This window comes from Topomyia yanbarensis, chromosome 3, assembly GCF_030247195.1.
Source record: "Topomyia yanbarensis strain Yona2022 chromosome 3, ASM3024719v1, whole genome shotgun sequence".
In the NCBI taxonomy this organism is placed as follows: domain Eukaryota; kingdom Metazoa; phylum Arthropoda; class Insecta; order Diptera; family Culicidae; genus Topomyia; species Topomyia yanbarensis.
The window spans coordinates 311,684,222-311,711,506 of NC_080672.1; the positions used below are offsets into that span (position 1 = coordinate 311,684,222).

The following is a 27,285-nucleotide window of genomic DNA, read 5'->3' on the forward strand; positions in this document are numbered from 1 at the left end:
GAGTTGCAGCGGACTGACCTGCTGTGACTGTTTATGCACCTGACGCTTCGATCAAGCTTCAACTTGACCCAAATCGGGCTCACCACGAGCACGCGTTGACTAATAATGGTTGGTGGAGTCACCATGCGCTGAACGTTAGACAGACTACAAAGCTCGCGTATCTCGTTCCGGGCACGGTTGGGTTTTGCAACCTGCTCTTGCCTAGAACGGTATGAAATGTCATCAATGCGTGATACAGTGCTACTATATGGCATTTAAAAAACTGTGATAGCGTAACTAACATATTAATCGTTGTGTTGTGTGGCGTTGCCATGATAGCTGTTTTTTGTGATGACCAATTGATCGTGGCATAGAAAATTGCAGCAGAATTTTGTTGACAAAGGTGTCAAAGGAGGCTTAAGCTATTTGCGATAATCATGTAATAACTAATCATTTTTGCAGTTTATATCAATATAGTATATAGACATCACATCTCCCGCAAGCTTTTCCCGATACTTTTGAAGGACAGTTTTTTGCGCTCGCTACTTCATAAACTATTTTATTTCCATCAATATTGAAAATAATTTAAGCCAGGTGAGAAAGAGGCGGTGTTTTTTGTTGCGTAATGTAAATTTCAGTTAAAAACTCTTACGAGGGAATAATTGGTTGGTCCTGTTTTATTGTGGGAACATAATTTAGGTCCGCTCACTACGGATGGTGGTTACTCGCTTGGGGTGAATGGCGCACAAATTCGTATCCTCGAGCAAACCGAACGGATAGGTCTCGCTGGCTTCTTGGGGGGCCAATACGGCTAAGCTCTAGGAGCGTAGATCGGTTTTTAAGTCTTGCGTAATGTCTCGGACCAGGCTGGAAGAACAGCTTACGAATTACTAACTCTGTTGACTTCTAACAGCTGTGAATTTCCCACAGGGCGACATTTACTAGTCGGTAGCGATGGGGCTTCTTAACGCCACCAGTGGCACCGTGCGGACGACCTTCGTTGCCAAATGCTTACAAGGAGCTCTCTCTTCGGTGGACTAGCGGGCGGTCTGTTTGGTACTGATACCATGGATGCCACATTGAAATCTGTGTTTGTGTGTCTAAATCCCACTGGCCAGCGGTTTTCTGCATATGGTCCATTCACCACATGCAAACAGCTTAATCTCGGGAGGTTGTAGATGTTAGTTCTACTGATTTTCCAATGATCCATTTCAGAATGACAGAAACCTAGCGGTACATTCCGAGGTCATTTTCCCGTAGGCAAGGCGCGATCATTTATAATACGTGTGTCGTGGTTTTTCGAGCACAGTTGGTGGGTAAAGACGTTTTGGCCAGCAGTTGATGCAGAAAAATGATTTGCAAGGAATGCGACAACGTGTACCATAATTATATCAGTATGATAAACAAACTATCGATTCCCTGCCACGAATGCGTGCGCCATATTGAAATCTGTGTTCCGTCCAAAAAATAATTTTTACCATCTGTGATGACTAAAACAGAAAAAAAACTCTGAAAATCTGTGTTACATTTCCAAAAAATCTGTGAAAAATCACAATATTTCTAAAAATCTATGGAAATCTGTGAAATTTTCATCAAAATGCCAAAAATCTGTCATCTGTGAAAAAGAATCTGTGAACAAAAATTTTGAAAAAAATCTGTTACATTACAGAAAAATCTGTGAATATGGTAACCCTGATGCTGGTAGTACAACGACCGTTAGACGAATGATGAGAAATTTTTACAGATGAATCTCATTTTGCAGTTTTTAGAAAGAAAATACAACGTGTTTCATTTTTATTACCGCTCTCAAAACAAAAAAAGATTTTAATGGCAAAATCGTAATTAAAGTAACAAATAAAAATGAAAAAATAACAGGTAAGAGTTTCAGAAAGTTTTAGGCTCCTATTTTATGGAATGGTTTTTGTTTGGGTGAAACACAGATATTCTCTAGGTCTGAATTGCCCCGTGGGGAGCTTCGATCTGCCCCTATATTTTAACAGGATAGAAAAAGGTAGAGTTTTGTAAATGTTTTGTAAATCTTCGTCTAGCGATGTCATGGAGTGGTGCAAATGAATTTTTATGGCTCCAACAGGCCCGTGCGCAGAAAATTCTCAAGGGAGGGGTTTTGATTTTTTTCGTTTCTTATATACAGTCCCTCAAACGTTGAATATTTTTTTCCGGGTCCCGATGGACTGAGGCTTATGTCGACTTGGATCAACAAATTCGGACAATGTCTGTTATCGAGAAGCGATCTTGATCAGATACCAAAGCCTGCTGGTTTATGGTAGTGTCGGATTTTTACTGTGGTGGATTATATTCAGCCTTCCGACTAAACCTAAACCTCTTGTTTCTCCAAATCCTCATCTTTCCGGGGTCACAGTTAGGTATTAGTTTAGGAGGGATTTGCTCTTGCTCTTTTTATTTTGTGTTAATCGTGTTTTTCCATTGATACTGTTTCTCGCTTGCTCTCCAACGTTCGTGGTGTAACTGACCTGCTCAAATCAGCTGCAAATATCATCACCTGCCGAGATGCGAACCGATCCGGAGATACCGAACATAACGACTTTTTTGTAGGAGACGAACCGCTGCGACCAGTATTTAGATCTATTGTGGTGCATAACGACTTACATCGCTTTACAAATATCTTATCCTTCTTGGTGATACTCGCTCCTAATTATCTACTAGCTGATGCTGAGAGTTTCCCGGTGGCGGAATTTCTCCCGGTACCGATGATCGTTTTTGTGAGCCATTTAGTTATCAGCCACTCTGGTGCAGAGATCAGCTACGGTCAAATTTCTCTAGGCAATGATATCCCGATTTTCTACGAGTTCGTGTTGTTCGGTAGTTATTTTTCCTCCTTAGCTGCAATTACAAGCTCGCTACCAGACCTTTGCAGTGTAACTGATCTACTCACAACTGTTGTTAACCGGACGTGAACCGATCCAACGGTGCCGACCTACACTTGACTTACATCCTTTTACAGCCACCCTCACATGGTTGCTTCATAGACTTGTTTCTAGAATAACCGAACTCAAATGATTGCCAAAACAGCTCACAGTATAAAATTTTTGTTCCTGATCAGAAAGTTAAGAAATTTTCAAAAGTATTCAAAACCCTCGTGGGAGGGGTTTGAACTCCCTAAAACCCTCCCCTTGCGCACGGGACTGGCTTTAAAATGTAGCTGAGGTTTCAAACTAACAATTAAGACCTTTGACGGATCAAAAAAAGGCGATTTGCTGAGGTAGCCCCGGGTTCCCTTACTCAATATACGTGTCGGTTTTACCCCAACAGAATTTTTTTAAAACGACAAACAATATTGAATAGCTCAAACTCGTCTTCAACGCTGTGTTAATGATACAAAAGGTAGATAAGAATGTTCACCATAAGTTCTTCCAAATTAGCATGAACGTTGCTTTCCTCTTGTTTATTTATTATACCTTCATCAACTTGGCCACAATGATGGTTGCTTAAACTAATTACATTTTGGAATAGATAATATTCTAGCTTTACTCGACTTCCTAGTCTCGTTAAAGTCAAAGGCCGTCTCCACACTGTTAAAAATATGCTGAAGTTCGGTAACAGCGCTCTAGCGACCATAATTGGTACTCATGAACGGAAATCGCAGAAGAGAGGTATTGCTTAGAGCTCGAACGCGGGTTTGAAGATCCAGATGTCCGAGGATTGTAGGGTAATCCACCCTAGTAGACAATAAGTCCGAGACGAACAGGGCTCGAGAGCAGTCCCTATGGATGCCCAGAGTGTCGAGCTGTATTAACAGACAACGAGTTTTGTAGCACGAAAGGCTTGGAAACATGTGCGCTGTTTTCCAGCAGGAACGGGATGCTCCAGTAGTGAGTGATAGTACGAAGATTCACCGAAGTGGTTCAAGAAGCTCGTAGATGCACTTTTTGATAAAAATGCAGAAAACGCCATCTGGTCCCGGGGAACTAGATACTTTCAGCTTGGAATTTGCTGTAAGAATGACAGTATTATAGACGCCAATTCGGTTGATGGTTCGTCCTAGAGAAGGAGTTAGATTGGCGGCGACAGTGACTTGTTGTGATGGAAGGCTCTCTTCGGAAAAAAACGCTTGAAAATTTGTCGAAGAACAGTTGGCAAATTTCCTTAGTGTCGGAACCTAAAACTCCATTAAATGACATATTAGATGGCAAGCCAGATTCTTTTCGCTGTTCGTTCACATACTTCCAGAACGACTTGGGTTTAGATTTCAGTTGACGCTCGACGTTGCGCTGGTGTCTAAAAAGGCGCATGTGCTTTGCTGTTTGTATTCGTGTATTGAGTTGGAAGTAGTGATTTCTTAATGCAAGTGCCTTATGTTTTGATAATTTTTTAAATGCAGCTCGCTTGGCAGTCTAATGACGGTTGATTGCCAGGGAGGGTGTTGATTGTTACTAATTGTTCGTTTTGTCACATGACGGGCGATTAGCTAGTTAAGAATATTAGAAAACGTCATCGCTGCTTCGTTCACATCGTCATTGTTGAAATTTTAATCCCAGTTTATATCCAACAGCGTGCTAACGAGGCTGTTGTAGTCACCGTTTTTAAAATCGTAGGCGCTGGAACTTATGACGTCTTCAATGTTGCTCATTTTTAATGTCAAAAGTTGTAAAAGATGAAATAAATTTTCCCATACAGTGCCATCGAACCTTTTCTATTAGCATAATATCATTTTTATGAAAAATATTTTTTTACTAATTACATATAACTGAAACTAGATATAGCAACATAATAATTGGATAAAACTTCTTTCAATCTCTACAAAAAGTGTTTGTTTACGATTTATTTAGTTGTTATTTTGTACTGATCACCATGCTCGTCCATGTTAGCAAACATTTTAAAATGTCGATTTTAAACCCCTCCGGGCAAAAAGGGACAAAATGAGACCTTGAAATTCGAAAAGTAGAGATGATTTCCCATAGAATGTATAATAAGTGACCGTTCCGAACTGTTCCACCTGATTGTACAGAATACATTTGTGAAAAAAGAATTTGCTATCAACCCACTTAAACTATATTTGTAATAATATTACATTGTTAGAATCAAATTTGGCAAACATGTTGGAATGATCAACAATTTTTTTAAATGCCCTTTAAAATGAAACTAGTTCTGCTCAAATCGGATTAAAATTAAAAGAGTAACAGGTTTTTGAAGTGTACATAGATATTGTGATTTAGATAATGAATTTCATTAGAATTGTCTGACACAGCGATGTTTTAATTGCTATTAAAAATCTAATTATCATTCAGTTCTCACAAAATTTGGAGAATATGTCATTTAATACATAAAAAATCCAGGAAAAATAAAAAAAATATCAATATTTGAAACATAGGTTTTGTCCGGGTTCCGGCCACTGTGTGGCGGTATAGTGACATTGCCAATCGTTGCGGAGTCCTCTGTAGGGTCGTTGATGGGCCGGGTTGCATTAGTGGAGTACATGCTACTTCAGTCGGCGGGCACCAAATGTTCTGGGTACGGCTATCCTCAAATTCCCTGAACAGTATACCTTGCGGCCATGTGCTAGGTTAAGAGCGGTACTTTGGATGAACTGCAACTTTTAAGGATATGAAGTTCAAAGTACTGTCGTCTATGCCTTTTTAACAAGCGGAATAACTTTTATCTCCTCGTTGCAATCACTGTGCGACGAGTTGAATTGGCGCATCTCATAATTAATGGTGAAAAACGTCGAAAAATATGTATTACTCAAGTTTAATGTGTGTTAATTATTTACTTTAACTGAATTTGTCAATAAAACTGAGTGAAAACTGTGCTTCTAAAGTTTCAGGTTTTCGTACGTTTTATTTACAAAAAGGTTTTTACACAAAATTGCACCACCTTTTATTAAAGTGTCATTCATTCCATAAGAAATACATTGCGACGAATCGTGCGCCGAATAGCGCTACGAATCTTGCTGCGATGAAAAATAATCGTCGCGTCTCCTTTGGAAAAGCACGGGCAATATTTTTTGTCAACCAACTAAAAGCAAGTCACTATTCAATCAGGAAGCTTTCTCAACGCGTGCTTTGTAGTCTGTTAGTGATCGTGCGGTTTGTCATGCACATGAACTCTTTCAGGGGCGCACGGTCGAGTTCTCGGGTCACTGCACAGACGCACTGTGGGTGTTCTATTCGACTCTAATTGTAGCACTAAGAAAATCGCCTAATTTATTCCTATTATTTGGCCAACGAACTGGAGTAACATATGACCAAACGGTTTCTCTAATTTATAAACGTATATCGTTCTATGCCTAGCACGTCCTTTCAAGTCCGGTTAGGTGCGTAAGCGACCGTTCCTAAAAGCAACAGCAATTTTATCGGCTAGATAGACACTTTTATTAAAAGATAGAAGAGGTAGACAGGGTCCGGTGTCCAAAAAAATCACCTTGTATTAGCTGCGAACATGGTCCAAGAACATGACACGATTACGATGCAATTCTGGTAAAGTTGAAAGTTGTCAACTTTTTTACTATTTAGGTAAGAATCAGTTTCTGTCTGATCGGATGTATGATTCGCTTCCGCATTGTTTTTTCTCTCTACTTTACGAGCACATTCGGGTAGTACATAGAGAATGAAGCGTGGGCGAATAATCTCCGTTACCAATAGAAAATCTTAGTGTGAAGTGTTAAATTATACGGTCCTTAAATCGACACTAAACTTTCAGGGTCTTTTCTACTAATATGAGTCTAACAGCGATTGGTACACGTCAAGGGTCATAGCTGCATTTTAATCACCTAGTTTGTTTTTATGGAAAGTTTTTATAGTTTTGTTCATACGAGCGTAGAAAATGATACTGAATATGTGCTACAATAACCAAATCGAAACTTTTTGATCTAGTATCACAAATATATTAGAACACCCAAACCATAACAAGCGCATGATATCTAATAAATCAAGCAACGAAGCAATGTTTACAATAAAATTAGAACATCGAGAAACTCAATTCCACGGTCTTCACGGCGACGAGCACAACTTTATCGCATCGTCATACTTACCGGTTCACATATAACAATTATTCATGATTCGCTACCGTAATTAACGCCATCGGTTTACTACTTCCACACCGTAATCCGATGAATGGAATGGAAGACAGAAACAACCGAAGCCGTTCGCTACAAGCGGTCGACAAAAAGAGATTAATTGGTCAGTGCCGTAGCATCGTGACGCGACGAATCGCAGCAGCGGTGATTTATTCTAACTTATTATCCGGCAAATCCACGCAAGAACCCCACACGCGCCGAATCGAATCAAAGGGGGTACGAATATCCATCCAATGAAAGGCGGAAATCGGCTAACAACGGCGTTCTCACTAGAACGGCAATTGATTAACTTGCACACCTGGACGATGATGAAGGTTAAGTAGTTGTGGGAATCTTTCAAAGGAGCGGAATAAATTTTTGGATCTTTTAGTTTGATCAATTTCGACAAAAATCTGTCGTCTGGCATACGGAAGCTTAAGATAATTGATCTCAATATGATTTTAACCTAGACAGCTATTTTATAGAGACAAAGCTCCTTTTATTGGCGTGACTTGGAACGAAGGGCCTTCGCTCACATTCAAACGCGGCAGTAATAGCTTCATGTAATTAACTACACTAGTAAAGGCTCCACTAAATTTAATTACTGATCGGCTGTTTGATCGCCTCTAGATTAATTGAACACCCTGAGACAATATTGTCCCCTGTAGCTGGATGAGGTGGTTAGTCCTTTTGAACATGTATCAATTGTAAGGCTAAATAACTTATTGATTTAATTGATTTGATTGATCATAATCGATTTTTAAAGCGACGGATCATTACCGGAATCCTATGAATTTCAAAAAACTTTTTATCCATAAATTGTAGCCACCATTATTTGCATTCAGTTAATGCATAAATATTTATATATCAAAGTTGAATTAAAAGTTATAAGCTGAATATTTGTTTACCACGCTTGCTTTCCGCGCTTCTATTTATTATCCTTTGATAATGCGACAAAATCTATAACAGACATGTTGGTCTATGCGGAGTTGGCGCAACGCAAGCTGGTTAAGCCTTCAATCCGTTGTTCGAAACAGAGTTAAAAATAATCGAGGCTCTTTTTGACGGTTGAAAATGAACCTGATGCGACTCGTTCTGAATAGAAAAAAATATTTATTCAAAAATCTATGTTATTCATTCAGTTGAATATCGTACAACAATATTCATTTCACTGATTATCTAGGCAAATGTTTTCAAATGCCGGTAAAGCATATAAAATAACAATTACACTAGTTTACAAGAAAAATGAAACTTCGAGAAAAAAAATTTTCTAGCCTGTTCAAAGAAGCGATTTCGAGATTTTCCTAAAAACCCTACTTAATCCACCTAGCAGTGAGATGAGACATTTTTTACACACGCCACTGTTGAAAAATTCATTAGTTTGCAGAACTCGTTCATTAGTTTGCAGTTTCTCGTCCTGCACGAATAAAACCTCGAATAAACTGAATAAAATATAGAAAATCAAAAAAACAAACAAAATAAAGCAAAAAATGAAAAACATAACGTTTTCAAATTCATTAAGTGAGTACAATGAATAATATAAATTATAGTTATAAAATGCATAAATCAAATTAGATCTGCTCATTAAATAAAAAATTAGCCAATATTTAAAAATAGTTATAAAATTAAGTGAACAAATTAAATTGACGTAAACTAACAAATTGAATGAAATAAATAAGTGGAATGACTGATTACGAAATGAATAAAATTAGAGAAATGAACAAAATAAATCAGATTAATCAAATTAATCAATTGAATAAAATGAATAAAATAATCAGATGAGCCAAATGATTCAAATGAATCAATTGAATCAAATGAATCAAATGGATAGAATGCATTTAATGAATCCAAAGAATCCAAAGAATCCAATGAATCAAATGAATGAAATGGATAAAATGAATAAAATGATTGGAATGAATGAAAACAATAAAACTAATAAAAAATGAAATGAACAAAATGAACAAATAGAACAAACGAATCAAATAAACAAAACGAATAGAATTGATAAAATGAATAAAAAGAAGAAGAAAATGGATTGATTAAAATGAAAAATTAAGCAAATTATAAATAAATTGAAAAAAAATTATAATTTGGATGTAATGAATAAATCTGAAAAATTAGTCAAATTATTAAAATCTAGAAACTGAAAACATGCATAAACTGGAAAAAAGAATAGAATGCATAGATGGAAAACAATGAATAAAATAAGTCAAATAAATGATATGAATAAAATGTGTGAAAAAAAATAAACTGATCAGAGTGAATCCAAAGATAAAATAGATAAAATGACTCCAAATGAACAAAATCAATAAAAAGAATGCTGAATGAAATAAATAATTAAAATGCAAAGATCATATACTTAAAATTAGTCAAATATTCAAAATGAATAAAATAAACAAGACGAGTAAAATCCCTGAAATGAAGAAACTAAAAAAAATTGACTATTGAAAATGAAATTAAAAATCGTTTTTGAATAAAGTAAATGAATAAGCCGGATTGTATGAATTTGAGAACTATTGTATCAGAAAGTTATGAATTGTTTTTGAAAATCCCATCCTCTGAAAAATGGCGAATAAGTATGCAATACATTTTCTAAAGTTTTCTTTCTTTTTTGTTTTCACTTTTTCGTTTTCGTTGTTCTTTTCTTGGTGGTGTCGTTTAAGATTATCTGATGTTTCTACTTTATTGAGGGACCCTAATTCGTTATCAGAAACCTGGAACGTTCAATTTGTTTCGGAATTCAATATTGGATAGTAAAGTAAGACAAGGTCACATATGTTTTCAAGACCTTTAAACAGAGAGCGATAGACGGAGGTAGATATTTCAAAGTTTTCATTTGCATTGACGTAAATAGTGTGAAGCTAGCTATATCGATAGCACAAAAGCCATAATGCAGTTTCGTTCCAGTCATCATTATAGCTTGTACATTGTTTCGTTCGGAATTTTCGTTCAGGAAACATGGATAAATGAGTGCTATATAAACCAATACTACGAAAAATAAATGGTTCAAATTTTCAGGATAAGAATTTAATTTGTTGGAAACGCAAGCGGACAATGAAAGTGTCACTTGACATAATACTGTTCTTGATGGATAGACATGCTTGACATTACAAGTCTTCATTTTCTGCGAATAAATATGTTTCTAGGTACATTGGTCATGTAAAGGGTACCTTCGGGTTCATTTGTTGTTACACAGTAATGTGTACGTCAAAAATGTATTCAGATCAAACGTTTCCGTACACTTCACATCTAATGCTTCTCTACTAATTGTGACTGCCATTGAAACATCAATTGAATCGTACTTAGTATAGAGCAAAAATGGACAACGATAAGTTAGAAGAAACATTGTACTTGGATCCTCCATCGAGAATGGAGTCTTTGGGAAACTTATTTTCCAGGAGCTAATTCGTGGCTATTTTTAGACACTGATCCGTTATTCTTCATAATAGTTCATACCAATACAAAAGAATATATATTTTCAATAATATCGTCCCAAAAAAGATGTTCTTATTTTTCACATGACATATTTGAGCATTGATTCATTTAAAATTCAATTTAGATACGAAAAGTTCAAATAACGCATGTGGAATGTTTCTTCTCAAAATTTCCAGTTAAGTTAAATATTTTTCTAGATAGCCATGAATTTCCTTAATTATAGCGTATATGTAGTTTTCGATTTTTGGTCTCCTGCGTACCCAGAGTTCAACGTTTCGGAAGGATCCACCTTTCATTTTGATGGAGTGAACATTTGAAAAAGGTTATAGTTTTCTCACAATACAAACATTTTGCAAATTTTCTCAGGACTACAAATATTTTATTTACCAAGTAGGATGTAATTTTAAACTTGTTTTCACGAGTGGCTCTATTCTACAATAAAATGCAAAAAAAAACTATTTACAAAGTAGCGGCAGACAAAAAATAGTATTGTCTTTTCAAACCTCAACAATTATTAATAAATATTCCAGATTATTAGAAGATTTTATCACATAACTTAGAATTGGATAGAGGAATAGCAAGAAAGATGTGAGTCTTGACATTTACCACGAACACGAAAGAAGGGAGAGATAGAGAGTGAGTTAGTGATTGTGTGTGTGTGAGAGTAAGTGAGAGTGAGTGCGTAACTTTATATTTATAGGTATATTATGTATTTCTTTGCGCCCTTACTGTAAATAACCTAACTAGTACTTTTTGCGCCAGGACCTGTATAACTTAAGTCTTGTGAAGGTAGAATTTTCGCTAGAATTTTTCAAAAATACAGTTGCTTTCGGGGATGCTACGAGTATAATTATATGTGAAACTTTAATCACACTACTAGGTGGATTACTTGATGATATATGAATTAATGTATCTTCCAACATCTACCTCACGGTTGAACGCAACGCCTAATGCAAGGGATAAATACATGCACTCTAGAAAAAATTTCACTGTGATGTCAAATCACACATTATTTTGTCTTTGAAGAAAACTTACATATTAATTTTTGAGAATAATTTTTATATTATTGAGACAATTAACATTTTTTTTAAGAATTAAATTCCTTGAGTCACGTAGATGTGTTTTCATACCCCGATATTCAAAATCGGTTTAGTTTAGCCTCTAAAACTCCAGAAAAATGATTCTCTGTTTGTAACGGTCTCATTTTTAGTTAGTGGCAATTGGTAAGCGAGGAATAAAAATATAAAATGTTTAATATCTCCGCCGCTCGTGAACGCTGGTTAGAAAGGTATTTTCATAAGCTTTCTACTTCTATCTTGTTTGCGCGATGAGATCACTTTTTTCGAAAGTTATTCGCTTAAAACACGTTTTGTTTTGACAAAATCACCCATATCTCGGAACACATATCGAAAAACAAAAATAATAGTGTACAATGGTCACGTTAGGCCTTTCATTTGAAACTAATTTCATTATGATCGGTTCAGCCATTGCTAAGATAATAACATGACATTTTGTACATGCACACACATACAGACATTGTCTCAATTTGTCGAGCTGAGTCGATTGGTATATGAAACTCGGCCCTCCGGGCCTCGGAAGAAGTTTTCAAAGTTTGATCGAATCCTATTCATTTCTTTTGTAAGAAATGTAAAACTTGTTTTTGAATAGTTTTATTAGTTTTTAATCAATAAATAAAATTTTGATATTTAATCAAAACATGTTATACATTTTTGGAATAGGCACATTAACACCTTTCAAATGGTGAGTCGATTGTGTTAATCGGAAGATTTGTTCCTGAGATATTAATCAATAACTGCAAAAGGTGCTTAAAAATCTCAAATCTCTGATTTTCGTGACGATTTAATTTTACGAAAACTTTTGAACGAAGTATCCAGGGATTAACATTGGAGTAGCATCGTGAATATAATGTTAGAACATAACTTTGCTATAAATACAATACATACATGATGTTCAAATCATAGCGTTTCGCCGCAAGGTAAATAACACGTCAGAAATAATGGTTATGATCTCCCTTATTACTTTATTTGAAACTAACAATTCTACATAATAACGTTTCCGCTTTACAGGTAAACCAATAAAAATTAGGAACCGAACTCATGTCATTCAGATTGGCTGTTTATGACGCTCGGTTCTGAGCTATAAAACCATAGGAACGCGTCTACGAAATATTAAATAATATGGATTGTTTATCCATGTTATATCACATACAAACTTCAAACCATTTTAGCTAAAACATTGTGCAACCTATTAAATCAACATTTTGCATAGTTGAATGAGGAAGTATTGCGAGTAATTTTAGATCGGTTCCACTGAATTCTAAAATTTGTGCCACCCTACTAACCATGGCACCATTACTAAATGAATTTTTTTTGTTCTCTTTTTCAGACGTGCCCTAGCAATTCCTGTGCACTATGAGCACGAAACTGAATTTGACGATGGCACTGCTTCCTATAGCAAGTGTTCGATGTACGCCGTTAACTTCACGGAGGTGCTGGCCAACAACATCCGCAAGGCTGACCCGACTTGGCCGACGCAACCCTGCAAACATGGGTGGGAGTACAACTTTACCGATGTGCCATATAGAACAGCTGCTACTGATGTAAGTACAATAGGGCACTATTTCGTGCTGAATATTCACCTGGAATTTATTTTGCACTATTTTGGAAAACATATTGAAACAGATTTGAACGTAGCCCATTAATTGTAGGCCGAAAGATTGAAAAAAAAATTGTGGCACCCTTACTAGTGAAATGAATTAGCACGGGATCGAAGTAAAGGATATTTTTGAAAACTTTTTACTCTTACAATTACGCTTTACAATTAATTCAAAACCAGATCAAAAGTCAAAATTATCAAACCCTAGAACGTTGCACTTGCGTTTTCCACCCTAAAACGTTGCAGTGGGGCACAAACGTACCCCACGCGTTGGGTCACAAAAATCGCAGTTTTGACTTTATTCACAAAAATTACTATAACTTTGCGAATTTTCAACCGATTTGAAAAAAAAAACCAAATGATTCTTAAACTTGAAAAAATGGTCTGGAAACGGGATAAAAACCGAATTTCGATATTTTTGAAAAAGTGCAATTATTTGGAAGAGTGAAAGTTTAAAAATCGGGTTTTGGAAAATACCACGAAACGGGGTGGAAATTAAAATGAACAAAATAGTTCTGACCAGTAATACATTCGTAACACGCAACGTTACTGTTACAGTAGTTACTGTGTGCAAATTATACTTGAGAGCCAGTATTTTGAAAAATTATAAAAAATAAACAATAAAACAATAAAAATCAGCAAAAATGATAACGATTTTATGCTACTCCAAAATTAAATTAAATTAATTGAATAAATGATTAAAACGATTTTATAATACTAATTGTTGCTTACGTAGTGAAACAACGAGTATTTTAACTGGTATTCTCACGAGTTATATTTCCACTGACAGCACGAAACCTGACGAAATGCTAACGGCAACCGTACACTTTTTTTTATTTTTATTAACGTGACTTTAAATTTTTATTCATTCGTCACGCTTCGAAAATTCAATATTTACAAGTCATTTAACAAAATTATATGTTCTTCAACAGTTCTACTTGTCTTATAAACTGAATTAATTTTTTCTCATTACCTATCCCTAAAATCTCGCTTAATGTCAGATTCATTAGATGTTTGTCTCTGCTTTGCTGATATTTAGGACAGTCCAGGAGCAGGTGTCTTACGGTTAAGTCGTCTCCGCAGCACTGTAGTTTGTCTTCCCGGTCAAGGATATAGCTGTGAGTCAACTTAGTGTGACCGATCCGTAGTCTGGTGATTGGTGTTTGCTCTGAGGTGTCTTTTACGTCTTCCCATGGTAGTGTCGTCGATTTTATGCATCTGGTAAAGGTATTGCAGCTTCTCCATTCAGCCTCCCAAGCTTGACGAAGTAGCGATTTGGCATATTTAACGAAGTCCTTTGCTGGTACTGGGATATCGGTACATTACTTAAGTCGTCCTTCGCTAGCTAGAAAATCCGCTCTTTCGTTCCCTGTAATGCCAGTGTGACTTGGCACCCAGCAGAACGTGAGGTCCTTGCTAGTAGATGCGGTATCTACGGCCTGTATCCAGGGATGCCGTGTTTTTTCGTGGTCTAAAGCTTGCAGGCAACTTGCTGAGTCGCTGAAGATGACTGTGTGTCTGGAGATTGAAGCGTTTTCAGTAGCCACCAGCAGTGCCAGTGCTTCCGCTGAGAAGATGGTGCAACAGTCAGGAATGCGCATGGAGACGTCAACGTTTTCGCTGTGTACTCCTATTCCAACACTGTTTTTATCCAGAGATCCGTCTGTGAAGAACTTCATTGATGTCGAATATCGCTTCGTTTGTGTTTCGTTGAAGATTGAAAACCGTACACTGTTGTACAAATGTACCCCACGCCAACTTTGACACCTGCTTCCACGAAGGCTATAAGCAAACTGGTTATACCAATACCACCTTTTCCTACTCTTACTAGAAACTCTAAATTGAATTATGGTTAGGGTACCAGGTCGGTAAACGCCGTATTCTCGTCTTCACGCGGCTCCAAAGAAGGTGTGGGGTACATTTGTACTCTCCAGTGCAAAGTTCTAGGGTTAAGCCAAAGAGGACCAAGCGCCATTTTGAGATACATGCTCTAAAAACGCTATCGCAAAGAACATAGCACAAGCAGCACCCACATCTATTTATTTTTGGGAACACAAATAGCAAACGAAAGCAAATAAGTGATCCTTAACTTGCTATGTTAATGATAAGTTATCTAAAAATGCATTTTAAGTTGAAAAATGCTTTTTTTATAATTAATAGATTTATTTAGGCCCAAATGCGGTAACTCGATGAGGCCGATTGTTTGTTTTTTTACAATAAATTAAAAAAACATCTAGTATGTAAAATTTTTGGTCTCGTTCAGGCGCAGCTTTCTGCTGCGTGTTGAGATCCTTTTTCTAGGGGGCGAAATATTGCCAGTGTTGTCCACTGCAATTTGAGGTTCGATCCGTTTGTCTTCTTTCGCGTTGTCGTTCATGTCCATGTCCTCATCCGTACTACTTTCCTGCTGCTCGCGGTCAGATGTTCCAGTTTGTGTCTTACTCTTATCGGTCGTTATTGTATGTTCGTATTTTTCGGCATTCGTTTCGTTGTTGTTGTCACTGGTTGTTGGTGCTTGATCCGGAGATGTTGGTTTTGCAGCTGTTAATGGATTAGCGTAAGATGGTTGTGTGCTGATTTCAGTTGGATTTGAGTTTTCCTTACCAGTTTCTACGCAAGGTTTTCCGAGGTGCAGCTTCTTCGTGCAGAACTGGCACGTAGGAATTTGCCCTGGGTACGTGACTAGTGATGTCTGTTGAATGAGAGCATCGTCCCTTCCTAACACTGTGAAGCTTATGTAAGAGGGAATTGGCTTGGTCACACGCAATCTCACCACACGAACACCGGTAGGGATGCCCGGGAAAAAATTCCTCCATGTATCATGTGTAACGGAGTCTACTTCTCCGTATTTTTGCAAGCATTTTTAATCGTTCTCGATGTATACGGGAATGCTATATTAAACATTGCCGCATTCGGCGGTGTGCTACATGTTGTTTCGCGAGGCGAATAACTCAGCTTGATTAATTTTGTTGAACGAAATCAGCACGCAATGTTTGATATGATGCATTTGTAGGGTTTTCACTTCAGTCAGATTGAGTTCCATCTGCACTTTTAATAACTGTTCCACTTCCCGAATGGCTGGTCTTACGGGGCCTTTTGAAAAATCAACAGCAACACAGTTCGGCCGCATCTGGGTTGCTTTTTGCTGGGCACCGTCACTCATCACTAAATCGCACGGTAGGTATAGGCTATTGTTATATGGACTGCTGGTGTGATAGGCACCGATTGATTTTTAGGTAGAATTGACTGTTTCACTTGCGCGGGACGATTTTTTGCTTTTGCTCAGGGCGAGATGTGAAGACAAACTGAAAAATACTAGAAAAAATATGGCGCTCAGTTCGGTTTAGCATTTAGTCATATCAAATTCTAGGCAGTTTCCTTGCGATGATTAAATAATTGAAATTTACATTTTAACCTATTGATCACCAAGAATCCTTTCTGGTTGGGGCTCTGATCTGCTAGGCCAAGGTTGGTCTTGAAAAAAGTTAACCCTCTGCTGCCCAACCTTGTCGTTTGGCGGAGTTCAGCAGAATAGCTGTAAAAATTACAATACACGATTTTGTGTTGTCAACCCCACTAAGACCTCTTCAAAACATTTCCACCTATCATATAAAAACATTATCTACTTGTTGAAATTATTATATAAAATGATATTTGAGTTAAAAGTTGAAAATTTTATGGAAACGAGAAAAAACATTATTTTGCGTGCGATGGTACAATTCAATTGGAAAATTATCACAAATCTTAAAGTTTTCCAAAAAAATGAGAATTATTGGTAATTTATTTTACAGTAAAACTTTACCGCAGAATTGAAATTTGGTTGTGTACTAGCTTGAAACTACACGCGTAAAAAATGCGTCTTCAAGCTAACTACTTATCATTTTAAAATGTAGGCAAATTCTTCAAAATTTATCAACTATACTTGTTGATCAGGTCAGAAAACCGACTTTGTAAAGAAATCCTGTAGGCCTGTCAGTAGATCATGTTCCTTTCCCATATATCTATATGATAGTATATCATGTTCGTTACCCATACATATATGATAGCTCGAAGTGCGCCTTATCATAACCTGAGTATAAATGAAAATCATAAATGTCTTAAATAATTTGGAGACATATTAGCTAGTTTAGGCAACCTAGAAATGATCCCTGCTTTGACGGTTAAGAGGATAAGACGCTGGTCTCATTAACGATTCTTTGTATGTGCGAAACGCATCCAGGAAGGATTTGTAGTGATCATAGCACTAGCCCTGTAACTGTCCTATAAACTAAGAATTGGCTACGAAGTCTGTTGAAACAGAAGGTCAAGTTCCAAAACGCAATGATATAGTATCAAAGCGGTGCGGTGCCAGGAGACAGTGCAGAGGGTGTCCGCCGAGTGCCATATCAAACTTCGTAGTTCACGCATCTAATACATGAGGGTACTGTAGCATTCTCTAGATTCCATTCCTGATCGCATTCGAGAATTTTTGGGACATCCTTAGACCGATTCCATAGAACATTCTAGAGGAAACATATCCGTAAAGCGCAACTCATCTAAAATATTTTCACCTAAATATTACTGTAATGTCATGTCAAATAACACCAAATATGATAATGATCAATGAATAATACGCATTTTAAATTATCCAAATACTTTCGGAAAATTTCCAACCAGGCCCGAGATTCGTGGAATCGGGCTCTTCAGACCACTTGTTTGTGGGAACATTACTGTCATGCGCCACCTGAAATTAAATCCACGCGACGATCAATGAACAATTAAGTTACATTTGTAGTCATCTACATTTTTTCTGGACACACTAGGACTGATTGTGGGAATTCTGGAATCCAGTTAATCGAACCAACCATTGTTGATTAATATTCCTGACTGATCATTATCTTTCCATTTCGACGCGAGCACATCTGTCGCTTCAAACACCAGTTAGTTTCTACATGTCTGTGTCGATCCAATGGGATCATCTGGAAAATATACTGCAAAACGGATATTGAGGTCACAGACATCCATCGGTGTGTGCGCACAAAAACTAGACATGTTTTCGCGATGTTCACACCAGAAAAAAACCATGTCAAACGATTTGGCGAGAAAAAAATATTTTTAATTTTTTTCGCCCAGCTGTTCAACTCCGCCTTTACATGTTTTGAGGATTAACTGAAAAACTCGTAACTTCCGTAAGCCGGCAATATGTTTTTCGCTTTGCTCATCATAAAAACATATTATGATGTTTTTAGGATTTTTAGTTTCTATTGTCATAGATTTGGAATTGTTTTCATTAAGTCCTTTCAAAACTTCATTCAGACTTAGTGACTATCTCAAGTCATCAGAATGAAAAGATTTATGCAATATTTTTTTTAAAGCCCCTCAAGAAACAAAATTCTGGCTGCGGGCCTGCCTTATTTGTATTTTACAATGTTATTGAGAAATATATTCATTGTATTTTATCTAACTGCATAGAAAGCAGAAGCGGATCCAGAAAAAAAAATTCGGGAGGGGTCTAAGTTTTGGTTTCAAAATGAAAGCTGCTCAATTCGTAATACGTAATAACCTTATTTAATGAATATCAGCTTTGTTGGTCAAATTTGGTTTGGAATAATGTTGAGTTTAAAACTAATAAAAAATTGAAATTTCTCAATAAGTAAAAAAAAATCGGAGAAGGTCCGGACCTCCACTGATTAAAAAGTATTTTACCGCTGCTCTATTTCGTCTACTATGTATTGCTAATTTTATTGTTTATTTTAATATCTTAAGTTTAATGTTTGTTTTGCTCAGTATCAAGCGAATAATTTCTCTCTTGATTCATATATACCTCATAAAACTGATTTGTCTTATAACAAATGCTTGAAAACAAGTAAACACATTTTTGAGTGATGCCAATTTAACATGCTCATTTTTCTAGTTGCAAATACGGCGGTTTTTGCATCCACGGATCTATTACTAAGAATGTCTATAGTTCTGAATAGGATATACCGCAACCGTCAGCAACCCGAGCGACAGCAACGCTAGCGATCTTCATGAAACACACACGCACACACTAAAATATTCTACTTTCGACCTTTTGCCGAGGTTAACATTTTACCATAAAAATCAATAATGTCGATTTTACAGATTCATAGTTAGATACTAGATAATAAGCGCCAACATAGAAGTAAACTAATTTTTTGAATTTTCTTTCACTTTCCAGTTCGAATGGGTCTGCGAGAACGAGTACCTGGGCACGCTATCACAATCAATCTTCTTCGTAGGTGCCATCGTGGGTGGGCTTCTGTTTGGCTGGATCGCCGATCGGTACGGCCGAATTCCAGCACTGGCCGGTTGCAATGTGATAGGATTCGCAGCCGGTGTGGCAACCGCTTTTGTCGGTAACTTTTGGCAGTTTGCTTTCTGCCGATTCCTGGTCGGGTTTGCCTTCGACAACTGCTTCACGATGATGTACATTTTGGGTGAGTAAGCTTACTTCACGCTCTGGAGCGGATCTAAATTACTACCGATTTCTAGTATCGGATGTAATATTATTATTATTTCTTTTGATTGACGTCCGAAAAGGTTTGATTAATTTTTTTTAACATTCTTGTTAGTAATGAAATCTTTAAGAAAGTTCCAAATCACTGAAGGCGGTGCATTCGGTACTCAAACCGTTGTGTGTCCAACAAAACACAGTTTTAACAGGCCGACAAGGGCACCCGTGTAACAGCCAATTAAAAAGTGTTTCAATGTGAGATATTCAGTTATTCAATTATATTACTTGTGAGAAAAAAGCCCAAGGGAGTGAGTTTTCTTAACTTCTTCTCCCGTAGCTAAAGAAGTTTTCCTAACAACTTTTGACATATTTTTGTAATTCATACTACTTGCAGTCAAAAATACAATTTTCTTTTTGAATATTTTAAATTTTAAATCAAAATGCTCATGAAATGTAGTAGTTCTCGAGATATTTTAAATTTTGTTTTAACAGCACAATTATTTTGTTTTATTATGACCTTTTCATAAGTTATTCTCGTTTCTCCATCAACAACAAAAGGTTTTTCAAAAGGCCCATAACATTTCCTGTAACTTTCACATTGAAATCAAGTATTGTAAACCATTTGAAAGCTATACAAAAACAATCAAAATATTATTGAACCATAGGATCTGATGATTAAACTATACAGATGAATCATATTTTGGTTGTTTTCATGGAGCTTTCAAATGGTTTACAATATCGCCTTGATGTTAAAAAGAAAATTACAGGAAATGTTATATGCATTTTGAAAAACCTGTTGTTGTTGTTGATGGAGAAACGCGAAAAACTTATGAAAAGGTCGTGATAAAAGAAAATAATTGTTCTGTTAAAACAAAATCGAAAATATCTCGAGAACTATTAAATTTCAGAAAATTTTTGTTATGAACTTTTTGTTTTAAAATAGCGTTTAGAATAATATTCGAAAAGACTATTGTATTTTCGAGCGCAAATAATATGAAATATGAAAGTATTTTAAAAATTGAAAATTTTTTTTGAAATCTTCAATATTCAAATACACTGAAAAAGTTTCTACTACGTCTTTAAAACGATAAACCTCTGATTGTTGACATTTTATGATGGAGTAAAGTAATATATTTTAAAAAGAGGATAATTACACGAATTAATTGTTTTTGTTAGAGCAAAATTCCAAATATCTCGAAAACTATCGCATTTTGGAAGATTTTTATTAAATGCATTTTGATAAAAAATGTTACTTAGATTTTTTTTACATTTTTACAAAAAAAAAGTTACTTAGAATTATATTCTGTAATAAAATTACGGTTTTGTATGTCAATTAGTATGAAATTTAAAAACATGTATATAGTTATTGTTAGGAAAACTTTTTTACGGATTAGTTCTCCATCATGAAATCACAATCAAAATATCTCTTTTCTCTTTTGATTTTTGTTGACAAAATATAAAAAATTAAAAAACATGGTTTTTTTTCACAATTTAATTTTTCAACGTAAATGTTTGTTCTTTGAAAAATGAGAACATTTTTCAGCATATATTTTTTTCGTGAAGAAATATTCATTTCCTGTAACGCGTTCTCAGATAGTTTTGCTGTATAAAATAGAGTACCCGAACAAAAAATTTTTGAAATTAATGCACGAAGAAATGCTTACGCTCTCTTAAAAATTCGCGCTTGAGTTAAAATAATTTTATTGACTGTGGAAAATGTTTGGTCTTTCATGCCGGAGAAACCTGTAAAGTAAAGTACGGTGCCGGCTGCATACGGGTTCAATGTAGGTACACACAGTAGGGGCCATCCATATACCACGTGGACACTTTGGAAGAGGGTAGGGGGTACGAAAAAGTCCACGCTTGTCCTTTGAGAGGGGGGTGGGGGTATAGAAATAGTCCACGTGGACCCACACTTATATTTTTTCTTAATGAGGTCGTAGAACAAATTTGCATCATTGGCATAAGCGTTTGATGTTTTCCTTCAAATCATCCCAAAACTGTGCAACACTTAAAGAGCTCACAACAGCATAGCAGGTGCATGCCACAAACTCAATGGAAATCAACATCGAGTAAAATGTTGCTACCAGAAACGCTTGATTCAATCTTCTATATTGGTTTTAACAACTATGTTAGAATTTTAAATCATGGTGTTGATTTTACATGAGCCAATTGAAATTCATAGTTTACTCAAATTTTGTGTTATGATAAATGCAAAAAAAATGTCATTTAGGCATACAATTTTTAATGTTTCTAATTTTCACAAATGTCTAAGAAAACCTATAAAGTTTGATCTATGTTTTCATTCGATTTTTCAGCTTACAGCCAGTATCAAAACAATCAAACACAGTACAAATACATGAAATTAGAAAGAAAGTGGGTAGAAAATTACAATTCTTCATATTTAATATAAGAATGTTTTTATTTCTTATGGCGCCAAATGATTTTAAAATGGTAACAACGAAACCGAAATATTACCGTCAAAGTAATATCAACCCATTGACCTATATTTTTTGGAAATCAAACTCCATCCGCCTAAGATATAAGGTTCTAGAATATGTGTAGGGCATTGTACTCGACGCGATTGCTCGGGTTTTTAAATATAGGGCACCCGCGTGCCGGAAGGTGAAGTTGCTCATGGTAGTGAAGCTAATGCAACCGTTCGCGTTATAGCATGTAATGCCTCTGTTCTACTTGCGTTGCGAAAATAAGGTGACAAACCACTTCCATTCGAAGACATTCATTAACATAAAACGACGCATTCTGGAAAGAATGGCTGATTGAACGTGCTTCATTGTTTCTGCTGTGTTGATCTATCAATCTACACTGCAATGCATATCAAGTGGTTTAGGGCGATGCGCGTACTGTAACCTTACAATCGAGCATTATGGTTGAGCGAGATTAAATTGCTTTCAATTAATCGATTGATAAAGATAGTAAGTTAAAACATACGATAGGTATTGATATAAGATTATCACTCTGCCATCATAAAGTATCCACCGCTTTGTAGGATGATCGAGAGGAAGGCAAGTAGCTCATGTTGTACACTGTGTTAACTCGTACCGTCGTCAGCCGCCAGAAACATAGTTTGCCTTATTCCGCATGTTCCCTGTGGTGCTAAATCAATTCGTATTAGGAAATCGGTTAGTCGTTGCGTTTATTTGATTTGTTTTTATTAAATCACTTTGCATTCGCCATGGAGCGGTGTAAACTGTAAGGGTTGCGTTTGATCCCTGCCAATTAGCGTACATTCAGTATTATTAATTCGTTACAAACACTGACAGCTAGAAAGGCGATTAATTGCTTTGCTGAACTATTTCTGAAGATATGCATAGCACATGAACTAGATAGATTTGATTTCTTTATTCCAATGTGTAGTAGGAGGATGACCGTGATTAATTATATCCGTATTTATCATTAATTAGTACTACTTTCCGTACTAAGTGATGTCTAAATGCACAATAGTGTAGATGATTTTTTTTAATTCGTTTATTCGATACTGCTTATAGCGGTAGCTTAACGGAGTCGTGGGTCTTTTATATATTTACAATGTGTAAGACAAAATTAAAAAAATATTATTGATTGTCCGTCGGATCTCGTGTACGCAACATTCAATTGTGCCTTTCACTTACGGGCAGCCAGCGAAAACCTGTTTTCTTTGTTATTAGTGAACCGTACAGCTTTAGTACGTGGAAAGTCAATAAGTCCTCACGTTTGCGCGGATTTGAAGTTTGAGCGAAATCGACACATTTCTTTTATAAGAAATCTAAAACGATGTATACTTTTTCCTTGACTTGCGCGAGCAGCTTAAATGTACTGTACAATTGGTGCCTATTTGGTGTTAGGTTTGCATTTAGCGTCTAACTAGCTCTAAATAGTTACTAACTTGCTTACGAGGTGAATTCGAAACATCAAAATCCATTTAAATTTTTTTTGTTATTGAATTCGTGGGATCTCAAATTTAGGTTTTGTACAACCAAGTCGAACTCGAAAATATCGAATGACCAATAGTACATCCAGAGCTTCCATCCCGGGAATTAAGTTCCCGGGAATCCCGGGATTTTTGGATTTCCTGGGATTCCCGATTCCCGAGAAATTGTGTTTTCTCATTCCCGGGATTCGGGAATCCCGGGAAAAACAGATTTTTGATTTATTCCATAAGACTTAGATTCTCCAAATGAAATTCTGTAGGAAATATCTTTACCGGCAAATATTTGGAGTGAGTAGTGAATGCAGATTGTGTTTTTCCAACTGATTTGCAGATCAATGGACTATATATCTTTAGGCTCACTGATGTTTTCGTGATTTTTTTAGGTATATAGTCTACGCCATACCCAAAACACTGCTAAAGAATGTTGCATTCATTAAAATTTTCATTCAAAAATGGATTAATTTGCCGGCCTTTATACCGAACCATTTCCTTATAATAGCGTTAGTGATGCGAACGATATCTCTGCCACCGATGAACCGATTGATCAGATTTTTAACAATTCTTTTAAAAGTTTATTTTAATAGTTAGATCTTGAATGAAAGGGCTTGCAATCAAATTAGTAATGGAAATTGCGTTACTTTCTTAAAAAATCGATGCGTGTTTGTTTCAAAACTTGGGATGGTTTGTAGTGATATCATGCTTAACGCAAACGCTATTTAAAATAAGGAATGTTTCTAGAACGTCTGCAGAAATATTTGGTCAGTTCATCGAATGCATATTTCGTCTTTTTGCCTTTCTCAATAGAAAGGTATTGCAATTGCTCTGAAAACCGACTTTTTAACGGAGGCCCGGAGGGCCGAGTGACATATACCATTCGATTCAGTTCGTCGAGTTCGGCAAATGTCTGTGTGTGTGTATGTATGTGTGTATGTATGTATGTGTGTGTGTGTATGTGTGTGTGTATGTGACCAAAAATGTCACTCATTTTTCTCAGAGATGGCTGAACCGATTTTGACAAACTTAGTCTCAAATTAAAGGTGCAACATTCCCATAGGCTGCTATTGAATTTCTAATGGATCCAACTTCCGGTTCCGGAATTACAGGGTGATAAGTACGAACTCGCAGAAAATGTCGATTTTAATAAATTCTGCAATGAATGTATAAAGGTGAAAATTTTTCCAAAATATGACCACAACTGCTTCGATTTGTAGTATTAGGTCACTAACATCCATTCAAAGTCTATTTGGCCACATTGGCCACCATCCTCGGTTCCGGAAGCCCCTGCGGAAGTATCTAAATTCAGAATAACAGTCACATCGGTTTCTCGGAGATGGCTAGACCGATTCGACTAAACTTGGCCTCAAATGAAAGGTATTGCGTCCCCGTAAATGGCTATTTAATTTCATCCCGATCCGACTTCCGGTTCCGGAGTTACAGGTTGTGGCGTGCGATCACATAGCAAATTGTGATTCAAACCGATACTCCGATGAAAGCAAAAAAGGTAAAAATTTCGCTAAAATGTCTCTCAAACAACTTAAATTTGTTGTTCTAGGTCACCGACGGCCAACCAAACTTTCGTTGACTACATTGACCACCATAGACGGTTCCGGAAGTGCCCGGGAAAAGCGGCCATCTTTCAAAATTTACGAACTCACATCAGTTTCCCTGAAATGGTTGGGCCGATTTTCACAAACTTAGTTCCAAATGATAGCTATAATATCCCATCAGATGTCTATAAAATTTCGTACGGATCGCTTATATGGGTCCGGAAATATAGACTAAATCGACCGGTCACATATGAAATTCCCATATAAGCCAGAACTCAAATTTTTTTTTCAAAGGGGGGACCCCATGAAATTTCAGAAATCGAATTCGTATTTTTGATGCCAAACATCTTTAAAATGCATGAAACGTCGAGATTTTATGTTATCTCGAAAAAAAATTTTATGTAAAAATCGACTTTTTGGGACTTTGCCGATTTCGCACCTTTTTTCAGTTCAATATTACCGTGGCTGTTTTTTTTCAAAATTTTAGAACTCGAACTCTTTTAATGAATATAAACAACGCACACATTCTCGTGATTCATGATTGAGAAAGGCACAATTGCACCGCTAGGTGGATTAAAATAGGTTTTTTGTTATACTGTAACTGTAATATCTGTAAATTTTTGGATGCATGAAAAGAGATACATAACGTTGTATCTGTCCAATATCCTGCGCATCCGAACTCTTTGAATGCTTTCAAGGATGCAGGCAGGATTTTTGAAGGGATACGATCAAGCAATCCAGATACTTGTCCGTAACAGGAAATCGATATGTAATAGGCTTCATCCATCGCTGCACAGTTCGTTCATTATCTGCTTGATTTTGATTCACACTTAACTCGAAATGATGCTGATCCTACTGTGACGGAAATGGATTCCATGTATAAACTTTCCTCTTTTGATCGGAAGTAACTGCACACTACCAAGAAGCAGCTGAATCTTTTCATTCAAAATTACCAAAGAAGGTGCTTTGCATTAAATTGATCACACTCCATCGTATCCGTACAATTCCAATTTTGGACAGTAGCTCCAGCAGCTGCGTTTAGTATATCGTCTCAATCGTAATCGTAATTACCAAAATTTAGGCTATACATACCGCCAAGTAAAAGTTTTGCGTAAACTTATTGACGAGTTATCAAATGATTGAATGATGTGTAGGCCACCAAATCGCCATCTTCTGACAACTGCTTTGGGGCAGATATACATGCAATCAAACGGGTTTGAAAACATTTCAATTTATTCTTTTGTTTTTAAGAGAAACATTCACCTTTTTATTTTTCTACTGTATTCCCGAGATTTCCCGGGAAATTTATTATTTATTTCCCGAATCCCGGGAAGCTGAAAACCATCGGGAAATGGAAGCTCTACATCCACCATAGGCATAAATAAACGTTAAAAGTTTCATCAAAATCGGTACGCATCAATACGAGCAGTGACACGTTTGTGAAAAACTGGCTCCTAATGTAAATTCTGCCGTGTTTATTTGCGACTGTTTGATTACTCACAAAACAAGGAACTACACAATCGTAATAGACCACAGCAGAATGTATACCTTCTACTACTATAAACAAAATTCGCCTAATTAACTAATTCGATCATATGGGACTAGGAACCGGTTCAAGTCATACAGTAAGCATGTCACATACGAACCTTTCTGCTGTCACACTTTGCTACTAACAGGTATACCTCAATACCTATCTCATAACGTGAAACTAGTTACGAGTTAAAAAGCAGATGTCTATCGGCTGGGAGGTTATTTTTGCACCTTCTCCGTAAATGGCAATAGTATGTAATCTTGATTCAAATAACGACATTAATTGAATCCTTGAAATTGTAGCTCGACAGTCGCAACCTATCTACTGGGCTAGATTTTCAATGTAGATCGTGCACAATGTAGAATGAAAATTGAGTCGTTATAATTTACTATGTTCAATAAAACCTTGCTTGGTCTGGTAATACTGCGGTAATGTTGCTAGTGTCAACTCATGAAGCATCATCACCATGGTCCGGAGATTTCATATAACCGGGTGTTCAATAAAAAATGAGAATTTTTTCAGTCATGTAGTTAAAAAACAAAAAAAATCGACGGATTCAATATTTTTCTATTCTATTCTATTCTAACCCTGTGTTCAGTATTAAAAAGCATCCTGGAAAACACTACAGTTATTCTATAGTGTTTTTCTTGTCAATATTAATATTTGAAACATATTTTCATATGTCGCAAATATTAAGCC

The 27,285-nt window shown here is 36.3% G+C and overlaps 1 protein-coding gene across 1 annotated transcript in view; it reads left to right on the plus strand.

Moving 5' to 3' along the window:
* The window catches only part of LOC131688909 (organic cation transporter protein), a 76,991-nt gene that overhangs the window by 25,815 nt on the left and 23,891 nt on the right, over positions 1–27,285 (plus strand). Inside the window, exons 2-3 of the mRNA XM_058973528.1 lie at positions 12,854–13,067; positions 19,302–19,560. Coding sequence (XP_058829511.1) covers positions 12,854–13,067; positions 19,302–19,560 — 473 coding nt within the window. The remainder of the gene's footprint in view (positions 1–12,853; positions 13,068–19,301; positions 19,561–27,285) is intronic.